The sequence below is a fragment of the Phaethon aethereus genome, assembly GCF_964289735.1.
Source record: "Phaethon aethereus genome assembly, chromosome: 1".
NCBI lineage: Eukaryota > Metazoa > Chordata > Aves > Phaethontiformes > Phaethontidae > Phaethon > Phaethon aethereus.
Window position 1 is genome coordinate 120617016 of NC_138575.1, and position 15790 is coordinate 120632805.

General features: G+C 38.5%; 2 protein-coding genes across 2 annotated transcripts in view; both read right to left on the bottom strand.

Moving 5' to 3' along the window:
- Positions 1 to 780: 780 nt before the first annotated feature.
- On the bottom strand, positions 781 to 8126 carry PSMG1 (proteasome assembly chaperone 1; the record flags this gene model as incomplete). The annotated part of the gene is made up of 7 exons (XM_081996731.1): positions 781 to 977; positions 2010 to 2146; positions 3074 to 3272; positions 5759 to 5821; positions 6199 to 6350; positions 7757 to 7866; positions 8005 to 8126. 7 exons carry the CDS (start codon positions 8124 to 8126, stop codon positions 903 to 905), a joined length of 858 nt encoding a protein of 285 aa, XP_081852857.1. The 3' UTR covers positions 781 to 902.
- Positions 8127 to 11064: 2938 nt separating this feature from the next.
- The window catches only part of BRWD1 (bromodomain and WD repeat domain containing 1), a gene marked incomplete at its 5' end in the record, with an annotated part of 58803 nt that continues 54077 nt past the window's right edge, over positions 11065 to 15790 (bottom strand). The window contains one exon of the mRNA XM_082011335.1: positions 11065 to 12394. Within this exon, the coding sequence (XP_081867461.1) occupies positions 11244 to 12394 (1151 nt within the window). The 3' untranslated portion in view covers positions 11065 to 11243. The remainder of the gene's footprint in view (positions 12395 to 15790) is intronic.

Below are 15790 nucleotides of genomic sequence, written 5' to 3' on the forward strand. Positions count from 1 at the left end.
AACTTGTAGCGGGCCCGCTGAAGCCAAGAGTTACTTGCTTCAGTGGATGTTGACTAAGTCAATCCACTTTCAAACCTGAAGGGATGACAGCTCTGGTAAAGGAACAGACTGTTCAAAAATGTCCACTGGGCAGCCAGTGTAAGTCGAAGTTAAACTTAGCAGGGAACTTTGAACCTGTTATCCTTGTGTTCCAAAAGGATAAGTGTTCTGTTTTGCACTTTTATTTAAGGTGTTTCAGTGTAAACCCAGGTAGTAAAAACATGCAGTTCAAAATAGCTCCACACTCCTGCCTCCTACTAATTCATAAAGCAAGCTAATTTTCCACTAGCAAGTCTTTTAAAGGTATCGACCATAATTTACTTGCTGTATTTTGTATCTCCACATACATGAAAAAAATGTATGTGCACACATACATATAGATGTACCACTCATACATACATACACACAAAATTATGTATGTAACAAGATGTGGAGCATATTTTCTCCATCACAGACAAATCTTTAAAGAGGACTGAATATTAGGAAAACTTTTGTGTCTCAAAATAAAGTAAAAAATAGGCGTTCTCATTACATATAGACAGAATTTCTTAACCGCATTTCCTCTTTTACATATAAAAGGTATATATTTAGGTAAGATGATCTCTTCAGCAGGAGAAAAAGTAGTTTTTTTCAAGATATTAAAGATATCTTTCTTAAGATCGCTCCAGAAGAAATCCTCCCAAGCCATGCAGAAGAAATATATGTGTTTGTAGCGATGAATTTGAAAGTAACAAAAATGAGTGCAGAAACAAAAATCTCCTGGAATTTATTCCACTTTTAAGGAAACAACAACAATTCCGAAACGTCCTTTACAGAAGAAACTGGAGTTTACGAAAGTGCAGTCTGCATCATAAATGTCCTCTTTAGATATAGATATTATTGTGAGTTTCATTGGTTGTCAGTAGCTTCTTCAAAATCTTTGTGCTCTCAGACACATCCTAGGAAAAGGAAGAGATGATCAGCATTAGCTACATTGCTGGTAACAAAACAAAAAAGCCTCGCTGTCCTCTATTCCAATTTTTATTATTCTGAATATCAGTTTGATCAAAATGTCAGCTGTGAGCAGAACTCAGGTGTTCTGAATGAAGGTATCCAGAGATTTGCTAAAAGGTTCCAAATGAACCTGCACTTCAACCACAGAATGGAATTTGTTAATTTGCATTCCTCCTCACTTGTATATGAGAGGAAGAGCGTGCATATTTGCTGCTGTTTTCCTTCAGAGTTTAAACATTTACATACTAATCTGTTAGACTTATTTAGCAGACCAGTATAAGCTGTAATGAAAACTAACTCAATTCCCACATTTAAAGCTAAAATTAATACTTTAGTACACACAAACCTCTTCTGTCATTTAAATGTAAGTTCAGCTGGCAAAACTGAGAGTGTTTTGAACCAACTATACTTCAATTAAAAACATTTCATAAAGAAGCAAAACATTCACTTCAGTAGCTGTAATGCCATGATTTCAGAGCTGCTCAATTAGTGCAAAACTGTTAAGAATCATCTTTAGAAATTCAGTCACTTAATTCCAGAAAGAAATTATAGGTCAAAATAAATTTCTTAAGAAGCTTGCATGTATTGCACAACACAGGCAGATACAGCTTGCATATGAATGTAGAATGTTAAAAAAAACCCAAATGTTTCAACACAAGACACCTCTGAAGAAAACTGCAGCTTAAATAATCACAAGAAATTACTCCCTGCTATACTAATACCACTACGAGAGCCTGAAAAGTCAAAATGAAGTTTTGAGGGAAGCTGTAGATTCATTATTTCTAAGCAACTTATAAACAGATGTAAATAGTTACAGCAGGTACTACAGCAGAAATCATTGTCCTCTGCCAATAAAGCCTGTACATTTCTGTACATTACATACATTCCACCTTTTCAGGTGGAATCCTCAAAGATGCAATGAAAGACAGACCAAAATAGCCCAAACCTCCCGTTAAGCTTTAAATATGAAATTTTACCTTGACTAAACTCTTCAGGATTTTAGAAGAAAGCAGAGGCCTGAACGCTTCAATTGTAACCGTATCCAGTTTGATGACATCAGTGTAGCACTGATACAACACTGCAGGAATCTGCCATACTTGACAGTAACTCAAAACTAAATACAAGTCAAAAGAATATGTGTGTTACATTCAGCAGGGAATGAATCTCAGTTCTGTGTATAAAATCACGTTTCTTCTGTCCAGAACTTCAAAAGCATAAAAGTTTATATAAAACTACTCAGGATCCTGACTGCTAGACCAGCCTTTCCTCACTCCTCAGGTACACAAGAAAATTAAATACCAAAAATTAGTAAAATGCAGTTGGTATTTCTTCCTGGCAAATACCTTAACTGGAAACTGTATATTATTGGTAAACAAAAATAATATGAGCTTCTGTAAAAAACCCCCAATAAACAAAAAAACCCACAGGGACCCCCAAAACAACCAAACATAAAAACTCAAAACAAAGTGCAAACAAGATAAACTTTTTCTAGAAAAATCATCCACTTTTAGCTCCTGCCAGACAACATTTTCCTCATGATGCTACCATTAGTTTGGTATTCTGTAATGAAAAGCCTCGGGTTTTTATTACATTACATAATAAAAGTCAATCTAACTTCTACATGAGGTTGATCAGTAGCGCTATGAAACTTCCTTTACCTGTAATATGCAGAAACGACTTTATGAGCCTCAGTTTGGATGCTCAGATGAAAATAACTCTTAATAAAACAGAGTTAGCGTATAGGTAAAACACCCCAAAACACCCAATATACAATACACTTTGTGAGGCTATACTGAGGAATTTGCTAGTACTGATGTCCCGCACATCAGGGGTAAAAGGATTTGTGGGTAGTTTTGAAATTTGTCCGTATTTTACAAGGCAATATGTAAGATGTCAAAGTGTTAGGAATTAATTTTCAAAAAGCTAACTTGTTCGCCAGTGCACACAATTAAATAAAAACTCTAACTGCAATGGGATACTCCTCAAAATAAATTTTGTGTTGCCACCAGCGGCCTTGTAAATAACTGGAATTGCAAAATACCAGCAGCAGGAAGATCTCGAACAATGTTAGGTTGTTCCAGCAGTGGGCAGCAGACCTGCTCTTTGAATTCTTTCGTCTTCAAGGCTTTCAGAAATGGAGATGGAAGTGTTAAAGTGGATTCCTGAGTTTTATAATCAGCTACAGGACACGTTGAAAGAATGGTTACTTGCAAGCCTTGCTTCTGCATACAGCCAAAAACCTGAAATAAAGATGTTAATACATAAGGAAAATTCATCTTCTCACAATAACAGCGTAAAACCACAAATTTCAATTTCAGTACAGATGACAAATGACAGTTTAATTCAGGTTTACAGGACTAACTGAAATTTGAATCACAACCTTCAGGTAGAAATTTCACATGCATTGCTCTTGGGCTGGAGATATTAAAAAAACACCAAAAGAAGAGCTAACATATTTACCAAGTCTATTGATTTTCTTGAGAGGCTTTAGGTTTTCAGCACTTTCTGTTCACCTGCAAGTGTATTAAGACTTACTATTTTACTAATGGTGACTGTAGAAAGAAAAAGGACTCCAAATAAAACCAGGCTGCTTATCACAGGAAGGCAGCTTGCTACGCTGCAAGACGTTTGAAATTGAAATCATGCTCCCCAGATGCTCTACAGTACTTAAAGAGAGTCTTCATTTTAAATACTCAGATTTTATTTATTGTATTCAAGCTGAATTGAGAACCTTAATTTTTCCACAGTTTTCCTCAAATTCAAAGAAACAAGTTTCAAAAACATTGTACAAAAGATACTTTTGGATCTATTGCATGCTGCCACAAAACACCAACACGCTGCACAGCCTTCCATTGTTTCTAAAGAATTTATGTCAAAATGAGGAGAAGCATGATAAACCTGCACCCTCCCTTTGCACTGTCCTCTTCAGATTTATGATCAATAAGGAAATAGGGAATTTGGTAAACATTACAGAAACTCACCTGTTTCTGTATATGGTACCAATCTCAGAAGGAAACCTGACTGTTCCCTCACATCAGCGTGTTACCACCGTAATACAAAACTGAAATAACTTTTCAGAAGCACACATATTTTCAATTTACAGTATATTTACTTTGTTGGAAATGCCGGCTGGCGTGGATTACTGTGAAACTTTAGTCTGTATGTTCTCATCTTGTCAGCGATCACTTACTGAGAAAACACATACAGAAGTAAAAATCTGACTCATGGGACACTGCAAAGATACTCAGTGAATCAGAATTTATGAAGTGTACAGAACAGGTCTGTAACTCACACTAAAAGCAGAAGATTACCAGCACATCATTTCTGCTATACATTTAAAAATACCAATAACCAGGAAGTCTAAAAATACTCAAGAACGCTGACTTGGTTAAACTGTACACTCCTACTGTTCATGAACACCCGCACTGAAAATAACACATGTGCACAAGCAGTTGGAAAAACACAAATAGAGAAGACAGCAAAACCACACCCATCTTGCTTTTGTAATCCCAGTTTAAACGACGCCCAAGAATGCGTGGAATACAGCAAAACCATAATGGTTCAGGTCTTAGGGTTTCTAAGCTTTGAAGTGAACCATTACCCCCCACCAAAATGAATTAAACTCTTCAACAAGCCATGAAACTACAAAAGGCTAGTTTTCCACAAACTTGGGTCTGAAATCCCTGTATCAGTCTGTGAAGTTACCCCGGTTTTCCACCCTCCTTCCCTTCCTGTAATCTCTCTGGCTCCCTCACACTGAGATGCTCGTATGGTTCTCCCTCACAACCAAGCAACCCTTTCTCATGCGGTACCTGGGCCAGCTGGCAGGCTAGACTGAGCAGGTATCACTCAGCCCAGGCTGAGGACTTGCTCTCAGCAGACACACTGCTTTTTATCTCACTCCTTGGATCTCTAGCCACAGCCTTACACAACTTCAGCGTAACATAATAGCTTTAGAATCTCTGCTTGTTCATCAGATTGGTAGAGATTTAAAGGAAGGCAGGTTAGCAGACAGATAGAAAGACAAAATAAGCCATACTTCCTCGAAGCTAAGCAGTGACCCAAATCCATAAAGAAAATCAAGAGCCAGAATACCCTCCCCACAGTTTTATCTTATTAAAATCAACATTCTGATATTTGTAGGGACCTGAATGACTCAGCAGCATTCATGTACCTGAACGATGCTCGGTTAAAGCACGTAGCATACTACCTCTATGAACAAATGGGACAGACACTGCTTTGGAGGCACCTTCCTTTAGAGTTCCTCCTTGTGAAAGGAACAGAACACACCCATTAGTAAGAGTACTATGGGTTTCATAACAGGTTTGTCTGGTGATCCAACCATACAAATGCAGTTATGCTGTTATTTTTAAGGAAGGATTCTCCCAGAGCTGAAATAAGCCATAGAAAATTTAAGTGAAAGAGGAAAATGGTTTGGAAAGCAGTTAAGGGCAACAAAACAGAAACTGTCCAAAAGAGGTAATTACACAAAGTTGGTAAGTTGCAGCAGATACAACTGGCAGCATCTAGAAAGGAATTTCAACAGAATCTGCAGATAGTAAATTTGTTCATTTGTTGCATAATTCAGAAAAGAAAGCCACAGGGAAAACAGCTATTTACAATGCTGTCATGTTTACAGTATCAGAGAGGAAGAGGCACTTGCACTAAGTTGAAGATCCCCACCCCTATGATTTCATTGTTCAATTTGTTGTCTTGCCAGTTTTACCTTGTCAAGCCACTGGAACTGTTGATCCTCAGCAACGTAACAACTACACTGGCACAACAAAACCTAAAAAAAAAAAGGTTGTGTAAGCAAGTGGTTTAAAGAGCACAAGAGCTCATAATCATGTGTAAAGATGACATGACTGCAACCAACAACTTGTTCAGTTTTCTTGGGCTTCTGCAGCTGTATTTCAATAAGAATTTTTCATTCCCAACTGAGGTGAAACAAGCAGGCTGTTATACATCATCTTTGTACTGAACTTCACATGCCAGAACTTCAACTAGTTTTAGTAAGCGTAACAACCCTTCAGATTTTTTGAGATTAATCCAGAATACTGCAGCCTTAATGCTTTATTTGCCCTAGGCAGGGTAGGGGGTGGATGAAGGTTGCTCTCTTTTTCAGAAAAGCTAAAATATAGAGGAATTCACGCATAAGTCACTTACTGTGGGATCTGATATTAATCGGTAGAACAAACAGAAAGAATCTGTCGGAAGGACATTTGTTGTGTTGGATGTTCGACACCACTCATTCCACAGCTTCACAACTCCAACTACTTCCCAACAAACAGAATCCAGAATAAAAGAAGACAGGAAAGCTGAAAAAAACAATCAATACTGTTAATTTATAAATAATAAAATCACTGTTCTACAAATAAATACCCAAACTGAATTAATTATTTCTTTGAAATCCCAAGTCAAAATAAAATGTAGTAACTTATTTTTATCAACATACATTTATTGACCAAACCCGGCAAAAACACAAGAATGTCAGTAACCTCAGCACATCAAGACTCTAAAAGACAAAGAGCAGTTCTACATATAGACATCCCTAACATGAAAAACATGTATTATTAGGAATTATACCATTACGGTCAACTTTGAATCCTTTAGCATACACTAAGGATGTAAATATTAAGTCTCTAACACTTCTTGACATACCAAATATAACATTTTCTAAACATAAATATAATTCAAATATAAAATTTCTAAAACAATAAATAAATAAAAAAATGACTGAACCAGCAAGGCAGAACAATTACACTGGCTCAAGAGGAAACAGAGACAAGAGTATGCATGACTTAGTCACAAAAAAAGATCCTAAATCAAATATTCATACATGAAATTCCTGTCAAGAGTTACTGTTAAACAGCAGACAGATCTAAAGTATCTGTAACTATTTTCCAAGGAAAAACCTGAACAAAGAAAAATTTAGCAAAGTTAACTTAAATATCATCTAAATGTCATCTAGATGTGACCTAAACATAAGAAAAACTTAAAACTTCTCTATATTCCCAGGGAAAGACCTATTAAAAAACTCAAGAACTTGGTAAGTGTGTGTGGGAAGGGGAGAGGGTGTTTCAAGACTCTAGGCCTAACAAATAAATAACCACCAAACAAAGAGAGAGCATTTTCAACAAGTGGGGAATTAGAATGTGAAAAGGGACAAACTGATGAAGAAAACATTTAAACAAACAACAACAAAATCACCGTTCATTAGAAATTAATGCAATTACAACTTATTGACCCATAATTTTACGTCTCTGACAGATCCCTATTTCAAAACACCTGACTGCACTTGCTACTATTAGAAAGAAACTTTTGCCAATTAACAAGCAATCCAGGAAAGTTAGATAAATGAAAAGGGGGGTTGTCCCAACTAAAACCCCAAACCAAAACATACTATGCTTCTGCCCTTCAACCAAAAATATGTCATTTTACCATGATCTAACAGAAGGAATAAGCAGCTGTAACAAGAACTACGTTTTACATGTACAGAGTAACTTCGGTTTCCTCTGGACAGGTCAGCTGTCCCTAAATGCAGTACTAGACACCCTGAAGGGCCATTCTTACAGCAGAGACCAGCGTTAAAACAGAGTATGGCAAAGGGAGTGTCCTGGCACGCTTACATTTTCTTCCAAACTCCTGCTTTCTCAAATTTAGCTAACAGCAAGCGAACAACAGCATTTTAGAGTCTCAGACGGTTTTTTTTTGCAGCACCTACCTGCAGCGTTATGTCCTATCGCTACTATAAATTTAGAGCACACGAACGGCTCGTCGGCAGAGCTTTCCGCAGACGCGCCCGACTTCAAGGTCCAGAGAACGTCGATCTCCCTGGCAAAAGAGGCGGAGGAGAGAGAAGTGGAGCAGCGCGGCCCAGGCCCCGACCCGGCCGCCCCTGGGGCTCCGTCGCGCGGGAGGCCGCCCCACAGCAGCGGGGAGAGCGGCCGGGCTGCCCCGTGGGGCCGCTACCTTTTCTTCTCTAGCTCCCTGCGGATCTCTCGGTCCTCGGGCGTCTCCTCGCGGGCCTCCTCCTCATCGTCCACGCCGGCGCGGGACGGCGCCACCACCACCTCCCCAAAGAAGGTCGCCATCGCCGCCGCCGATACTCACCCCGCCGGCCAGCGCGCCTGCGCGCCGAGACGTTCTTGTTCGCCGGCACCACAGAGTTCCGCTCCGCCTGGTGACGCTCTGGCCCCGCAGACCATAGAGCGGGCGGCCGGAGGCTCCCCCACTGGCGCGGCCGGGATGCCCGGGACGGGCGCCGCTACCGGCGGGACCCCGGAGAAGCCCGGCGGGGAGGCCTGCTGAGCCTCCGCTCCCTGCCGCAGCCCCCGTCCCGCTGCACTACTGCTCCCGGCCCCCGAGCAGGCCTCATCCCTCCGGCGCTGCCTGCCCTGCCGGCAGCAGGCCCCGCTCCGTGGGGTATGGCGGCAGTGAGACCCCCAGAGGGGAGGGCGCAGCCCCCGCGCACTCCCCAGTACGCGCCGGGCCCGGGGCGGCGGGGGTACGGCCCGCACTTGCAGCGGTTGCCCCTGGTGGTGCTGCCCACTAGCTTAGTCACTATTCCTCAGTCAGGTCCTGCTTTAAAACAGCCCCTCCCAGCCCCCCCCCCCCAAAAAAAACCCCAAACCACCAACCCCCTAAAAAGCAACCAAAAAAACCCCCCGAAAAAACCCAGCTTACAACTGCATTGCACAAAGGAGCTTTAAATGAAGACTCTTGCAGGTCTACTACGTCACTTTACTTCCTTGAGTCCAGCTAGACTTAATAAAGAATGCTGACTGATTAGAACTACCAGGAAGATGAAAGAACGGCTTTCTGCAAGGCCTAGAAGAGCCAGCTCTGAGACAAGAGTAAGTAGGCTCATGTAAATAAGTAAAAAAAAAAAAATATCAAACTCTTAAGAGTGAAAGTAAAAATCCCTTTCCAATTGAATAGTTTCTCCTCCTACTGGCTCCTTGGAACCTGTCTGTATAAAACCAGGAAATACAAAAGAGCATTTGCTTTTGCCTAGAACAATAAAGGGTTCAGGGCCCTAGGCCAGTAATTCCCTCTTGGATACATAAATAGAGAGGCCAGAGCCTTCCCCTTGCTTTCAGGGATTGCCACGGACACATAGTGCTGAGTGCGGTATGACCGAGAATACAGCATCTGAGAGCGAGCGAGAAACACACCTTTTAAATCTAAGCCTGAATGAGAAATACAAACATACCAGACCAAGTTTAGCTGTTTAAACCTAAGAGTAATAAAAACTCTGATGTTCACTTAAGAGCTATTATACCAGTATTTATTCCTATGCTGGAGGTTAAACTCCACTGAACATTGATCATAAGCAGCTGCTGAACAATGCATTCAGTTTAAGGATACTATAAAAATAGCAGTTAACTTACTCCCTTTTAACAAAGTTGGCCCTAGAAGGCAAGATACACAAAGCCACCTCGAAGTTTCATCACTAAACAGAACTGTGTTCATATTTTAGAAACCAACTTAAAGAATTCAGATAAACATGTATCTTGAATTTACAAAATTCTACTGTATCATATTAAGGACTATGCTCTAAATAGAATTCCTGGGGCAAGAATGATATAAACTAGGTTATTTTTGGACTTCATATAGAAATTTGAAGGAGAAAAAAAAAAGTATTTCTCTATGCTGAGATAACATTCTCGATACCAAAAATGACATAATGGTAAGTACACCTTTTGGCACATAACATCAGCAACATTGTTGAAGTGGTTCTTGCTAACCGCTGGACTTCCATTTGTACAAGCAGTTCTGTCACTAACTGTGATTATGCTGCTGCGCTAGCTTCCTCCCACCCAACCCCTTCCAGATGCTACTACCACTCCAATCTGCTGGAAAACTAACTCACAAACTTGCTATTTCAGCTAAAATGAACTGGGTTAGCTTAGAATATTAGATTTATCCTATCTCCTATTGAACAAGGAGATCAGGAATCATCACTAAGTCTTACTTAAGCATGAGAAAGGGAACCAGCAGAGCGGAAGGAGGAAACCTATAGTGGGGAGTGGGAAAGCAGCAGAGATCACCAGGCACTTGGCGTTGAACGCAGTGATCATGGGGCCTCCGCCAGCACAGCTCCAGGGAAAAGCACGGTAGGAGTCAGGAGGCACCATGTGCTCTCCTCGCCAACCAGGCGTCTGTTACACGTTTTTCATAGAGAACTTCTCTCCTATCTTCTACGCAAGAATTACTTCTTGTCAACAACAGCCACTCAAACATTTTGAAAATAGGAAATGTACTGCAATAATCAGAAACTGATAAGGTTTAATCAATGAGAAGTCTAACATTAAAGCACTTAAAAATTTAAATATGGAAGAACAACAGAAATGTCGCAAAAAGGTCTGGAATGTAAGAATCCTGCACCTCAAGCTTTTCACGCATAAAGAAAACAGAACAAATGTTTTGTTTGTTTTTCTATTTTATAAAGAAAACACACAAAACCCCTTAGGCCCAAGAGTTCACCTGCATTTCGTATTCTTAAGTTTACAGTATAGAAGTCACATTAATGATGATAGTACTACCTGTCAGCATAAACCCTCTCTTCACCAGCACCAATATGCCTTTTTAATTGGCAAATACGCTTTTTCACTGGTAATTGGTTCTAGTTGCATGTTATTAATAATGGAAGTACAGAACATTTAACATCTGTACTAATACAAGTTGTAAAGTTATTAGCCTAGTGACCGTTCATTACTCTTTTGATGCAGTGCTAGCATCCACCAGATTTTTATAGTGTATAGTATTATTTATAAGCCTGTTACTATTGTATATGATTTCATACAGCATTAGAGATGTTTGAAGTCTGTTCTTGAATGTTGTATGACCTAGGTAGTATTCCATTGCAGCACCCATAACAATAATACTCAACATACTGCTAACCTGTTGCGCAGTGTTTTAACATTTTTTTAACTCTTGTTATATGTAATAAAATACCAGTAAAGACAAAAATTTGCCCCTATAATGAGGCACATTTTGGCATCTGTGCTAAATGCTGCTACATGGGCAGGCAAGTGCAAGTCAAAATATGAAAAGGAGAAAGTCATCATCTAATCACATTCATAACTTTTTCATAGAAAAATATAAATATATTCCCTGAAATGTAGGACAAAGAGCAGCCAGCATCCATCATGAGTTCTAGTGCTATTACCATAAAAAAAAAAGTGGGCTGGCTTTTCCTATTAAGGTTACGTTTCGCAGTCTACATCATCTAAACCTCTGTCGTCATCGTCGTCATCACAATCATCGTATCTCACAGTCCGCCTACCGCCATTCCGAGTTCTTATCTTAGAACGCCGATTAGCTCTTCTGTATTTGGTGTAATCCAAATCTTCAGAGTCATTTTCTTGGTTAGGTTTCCAACGTTTCCTTCGCTGGGGTCTTCTGGAAGGCTTAGGCGAGTTGGAATTGGTAATTTCTCTTCTTAGGACTTCTGATTTCCTTTTCCTCTTTCTTGTTCCTGTGGCATCACTATAGATACTGTTTTCAGTTCCAGAGTCTGAATCAGAAGAACAATTGAAACTGGCTTTTGAACTTCCTGCAGTCCCAGGTGCTTCCACATTCTCTGATACTGAGCTTTTTTCATCTTTCTTCCCCCCCATTTCAGATTCTGCCGTTTCTTTGAAGTCATCCAGTAATTTTGATCTTTTGAAAGAGGCTCTAGGTTTTTTATTTGATACTTCTCTGATATTTTTAGTTTCGTGCTTAGCTAAGTCAGAATCTACTTCCTCTTCAGAGTTGCTTATACGATGGTTGTGGGCTGAAGTTGACTGGCTAGAACTTCCCCAGTTTCTCCCATTTTCCATCTTGTGGTTTGTGGCATTCTCCTCTAAAGAGTCGTATTTGAGATTTTTAAGATGAGCTGCACACACCATTTTGTTTGCCTGCTTGTGGTTATCATCGTTCTGCTTTTGAGTCACTTTTACCTCTGCATCAGATTCTGTTTTTTCATTCTCGGACTCACTAATGTATTTTCTTTTAGGAGCATATGATTCAGGGCAGGGAAGTTTTTTTCTGCCAGAAAGCTGTTCTTTATCATTTTCAGACTTTAAGCAAGTGTCTATCTCCGAGCTGCCCATCAGTTTCTTCCTGGACGCTGCAGACACATAGCCATGAAGCTGCCTTCTGTTCTTTTTTACTGTGTAAACGCTTTCTGAGCTTGATAATTCTTCTTTTGTATCGCTCATTATCTTAATCTTATTAGCTGCCAAAGTGGCACATCTACGTGGATTTTTCTTCTCAGTCACATTAGAGCGCTTTATGTGTTTCTTGTAATTAATAATACATGTCCTGCTCCTGAGCACTTTTGCACTCTGTCCAGTCTCCTCAGATGCTGATTCTACAAAATAAAGATTTATAGTTCTTTTTAATAACTTACATTCCTGAAACAAGTAGTTTATTAAGCACAAACACTACCACCTTTAATAAAATACACAAATGCCTTTTTTTTTTTTTTTTAAATAGATTTCAACTGTAATGTGCAATTTACCTTAAACCTTTACTAAAAATACAGTCAGCCAGACCCAGGCATACTTTTAATTCTCAGGATTACTGTTCTGCTTTGAGGTAACAAAAGGGTTTCACATTAACATTCTTTAGCATCAATCTAGTGATTAGCTTAGAAATTACAAATTACCTAACTTTGCAAACAAATGCTTTCATATTACTAGTACTTCTATTGTTAGAAGCTATAATTTTCTTACTAGAATGAACTTTCAAAATTATCACACATTTTAGATCTTTTTATTCTAAAAAAGGGATTATAATATTTTACGTAGATGCATGCCCCAGATGGATTTTACAATTTTGTAATTGTTTCACATAGAGAACATTTAAACTGTTCAGCTCCTTAGTGACTTAAAACAGTAAGACTGCTTCTAACAGTGAATCTTCCATTCAGTATTTTTATTTTTGGTATAGCACTTGCTTCTTATGTTGAGTTTTAAAACAAATTTTCAACCTGTAAATAATGTGAATGATGCTACAAAGATCAATGGTTTAAACTTTTATCTTCTAAAAAAACCCGGAATTATTCATAGGTATCAATAACAATTAAAAGCAGAGGTTCTTGAAGTAAATATATTTGCATAGACTTGATAAAAAACCCAAAATTTTGCTATTTTAGCAGAAATATGTTTTGCAAACTTAGTTTTCCCAAGATTGCTGTCCATCTCATATTTCTTTGTAGCTGTTGTTGATTTTATAAGCAAAATGATGAAGCACATATTTATCCAAACCCCTGGCATTAACCTATTACCTTTAGATAACAGTCAGTTTTGTTCTAGCGCAAACTCATTACTTTTGATGATTCTCTACCTGTACTCAGCAAACAGAGGGAAAAATCATGGCAGCTGTTGTGTGTTTGCAGAACACTAGGCAACTAAATATTTTTTCAAGTAGAAGTTTAGGGAAACAAGAGGACTTTATAGAGGGCATGCCCTCTCATCTTCCTTTACAGAGGGATGAAAAAGGCTTGTCTTGCCAACGTTTCAAGTCTGAACTGCTAATGGCCAAATGCCTTCTGAGAGTAACAGCTACCTAGACACGGGAACACTAGCCTGAGACTTAAAACAGAGTAAAGTTCAGTTCCTTGCTCCTTCTGGCCAGCTTAACCACAAGTGTTAACGCTTTAAGTCATTTGTACTCTTTTGTTCCCCAGTTCCTCACCTGTGAGGTAAGGACAGGGCAACATTTTCCCTAAATTCTAACAAGCATAAATGCAATGAAGATGTATTATAGAAAGTTTATATGGGTCACAACTTCAAATGTCCAGCTTGAGTACTAGTATTAAAAAGCTGTTCATTATTTCGATGTGAATCCTTTTATGTACTACTAAAGTATATTCCTATTTTGACATTTCCAAAGGATAATTAATTTACTTTTTTTCCTCTAACATTTTCCAAAAGTTATACATGAAAACTCTACTGTGTTACTATTTGTACTGTGTGATTCTATGGCCAAAACATAACACATTTCTGCTGAATACCGCATAATGCTGTACAAAAGGTGAACTATCCACAGATTAAAAAAAAAGAAAAGATCTAAAGCTTAAATTATACACCACCCTCCAATACTATCAAATAGACACATACACAACATCTGTCTGCTGCTCACAGCTGTTGGGCAGTAAGCCTGAACAGGCAGCAGCAAAGAGCTTTTAACATGATAAACTACACTTGAAACAGGAAAATACTGTAAGTAAATATGACGATACATCCTAACACACTAATGGTGGAAACAACAGCACAGAAGTTACTGGTACAAAGAGACATTTTGACCAGTTAGTAAGCATGGAAATGTATAACCCAACCCTAGGATGAAGATTTGCCTGCATCTGCTTTGAGCTACACTCACATTCTAGAAGGGCAGTTTGGAAAGGTGGAAAAGACTGCCCAGCCTTAATGCTGAGTGCTAACTTAATCCCCTCCGGCCATATGAAGAAATAAATGTTAAAAACTTAAAGTCATCACCTGGAACTATTCCAAGAAAGGCAGTTAAAAAAAAGAAAAAAGAATGCACACAATGATTTTAGCCAGTTTTTCACAGATATAGGTGCTTACATGTTTATAGATGCATGCTTTGAGGAAAAAAACCCACTTTATTATGATAAACGGATTATGCTTGTTTTTGAAGTTTCAGCAGTTCATTCATAAGATGGAATGCAAGACCAAATGATAAAGGAGTCCAGCCTTTCTGCAGCACACTATCAGAATATTAAATCTATACTTCTATACAGAATCTTAAATCGGGAGCAAATTTGTATAAAGCTCATCTAATTTTTTAATTAAAGTTTTAATTAAGCTTAATGAAACTTCGCATTGAACATCCTGAATGAAATGCTGCAAAGGTACAAACAGATTGCACAGGCAGGAAGAGAGAGGATTAAACAAACTCCACTACCCACAAAAACTGGGGGAGCATTTCAAAGAAAGGCACCAAGACATGAAGGCCTTGTCCATCAAGTTTATCACTATGACAAGCTGTCCTGGAGCTCATGCCATCAAACTCTAAACCTGGAAGTCCAGGCTGCAATACTGTGTAGGAATATCCAGCCATACCTCCACTCAGCTAATCTGCAGGCTGTACTACTGCCTAAAAAGTATTTCCCAACCCCTGTTGACCAGGTACGCAATTTATGTGAAAATTTAGCTTTAAGGTTGGGTTTTTTTTTTTTAATATCTACAAAAACATGCTATATATCTAAAATACATACTATCTAACATACGATACACATTACAATACTATAAACATTATGTTTTATATATTAAAATATACTATATTTTATATGTAGCATATATAAAAAATATATTAAAAAATAACAAAAGCAAATTTTCCACATAAATTGCTTAGCTGGTTAATTGTGTAGTATATATATAGTTATACATATGTTAAAAAAAGATATTTATTTGAAAATAAATATTATATAAATACATATAGCCCTATATGTATTTAAATAAAAGCATGCATATACTCCAGCAGTACACAATAACAACTTTTAGAAGTACAAACAAGTTTAGCTTCCTATTTAAAGTTAGCTATTAGCCTCTTTTCTAAAGAGCAACACATGCATCAGTTTGGCAAACCACAGTAAACTAGAGATATGCTAATAGCACATCTCTTCTTGCATCTACTGACTGTTGAGGAAAAAAATGAGCTAGAAAGAAATTATCCAAAAAGTTTAAGACACAAAATGTGAGTAAAAGGGCTTTTGCTCTAAGTTAGAGCTGGAAGACAA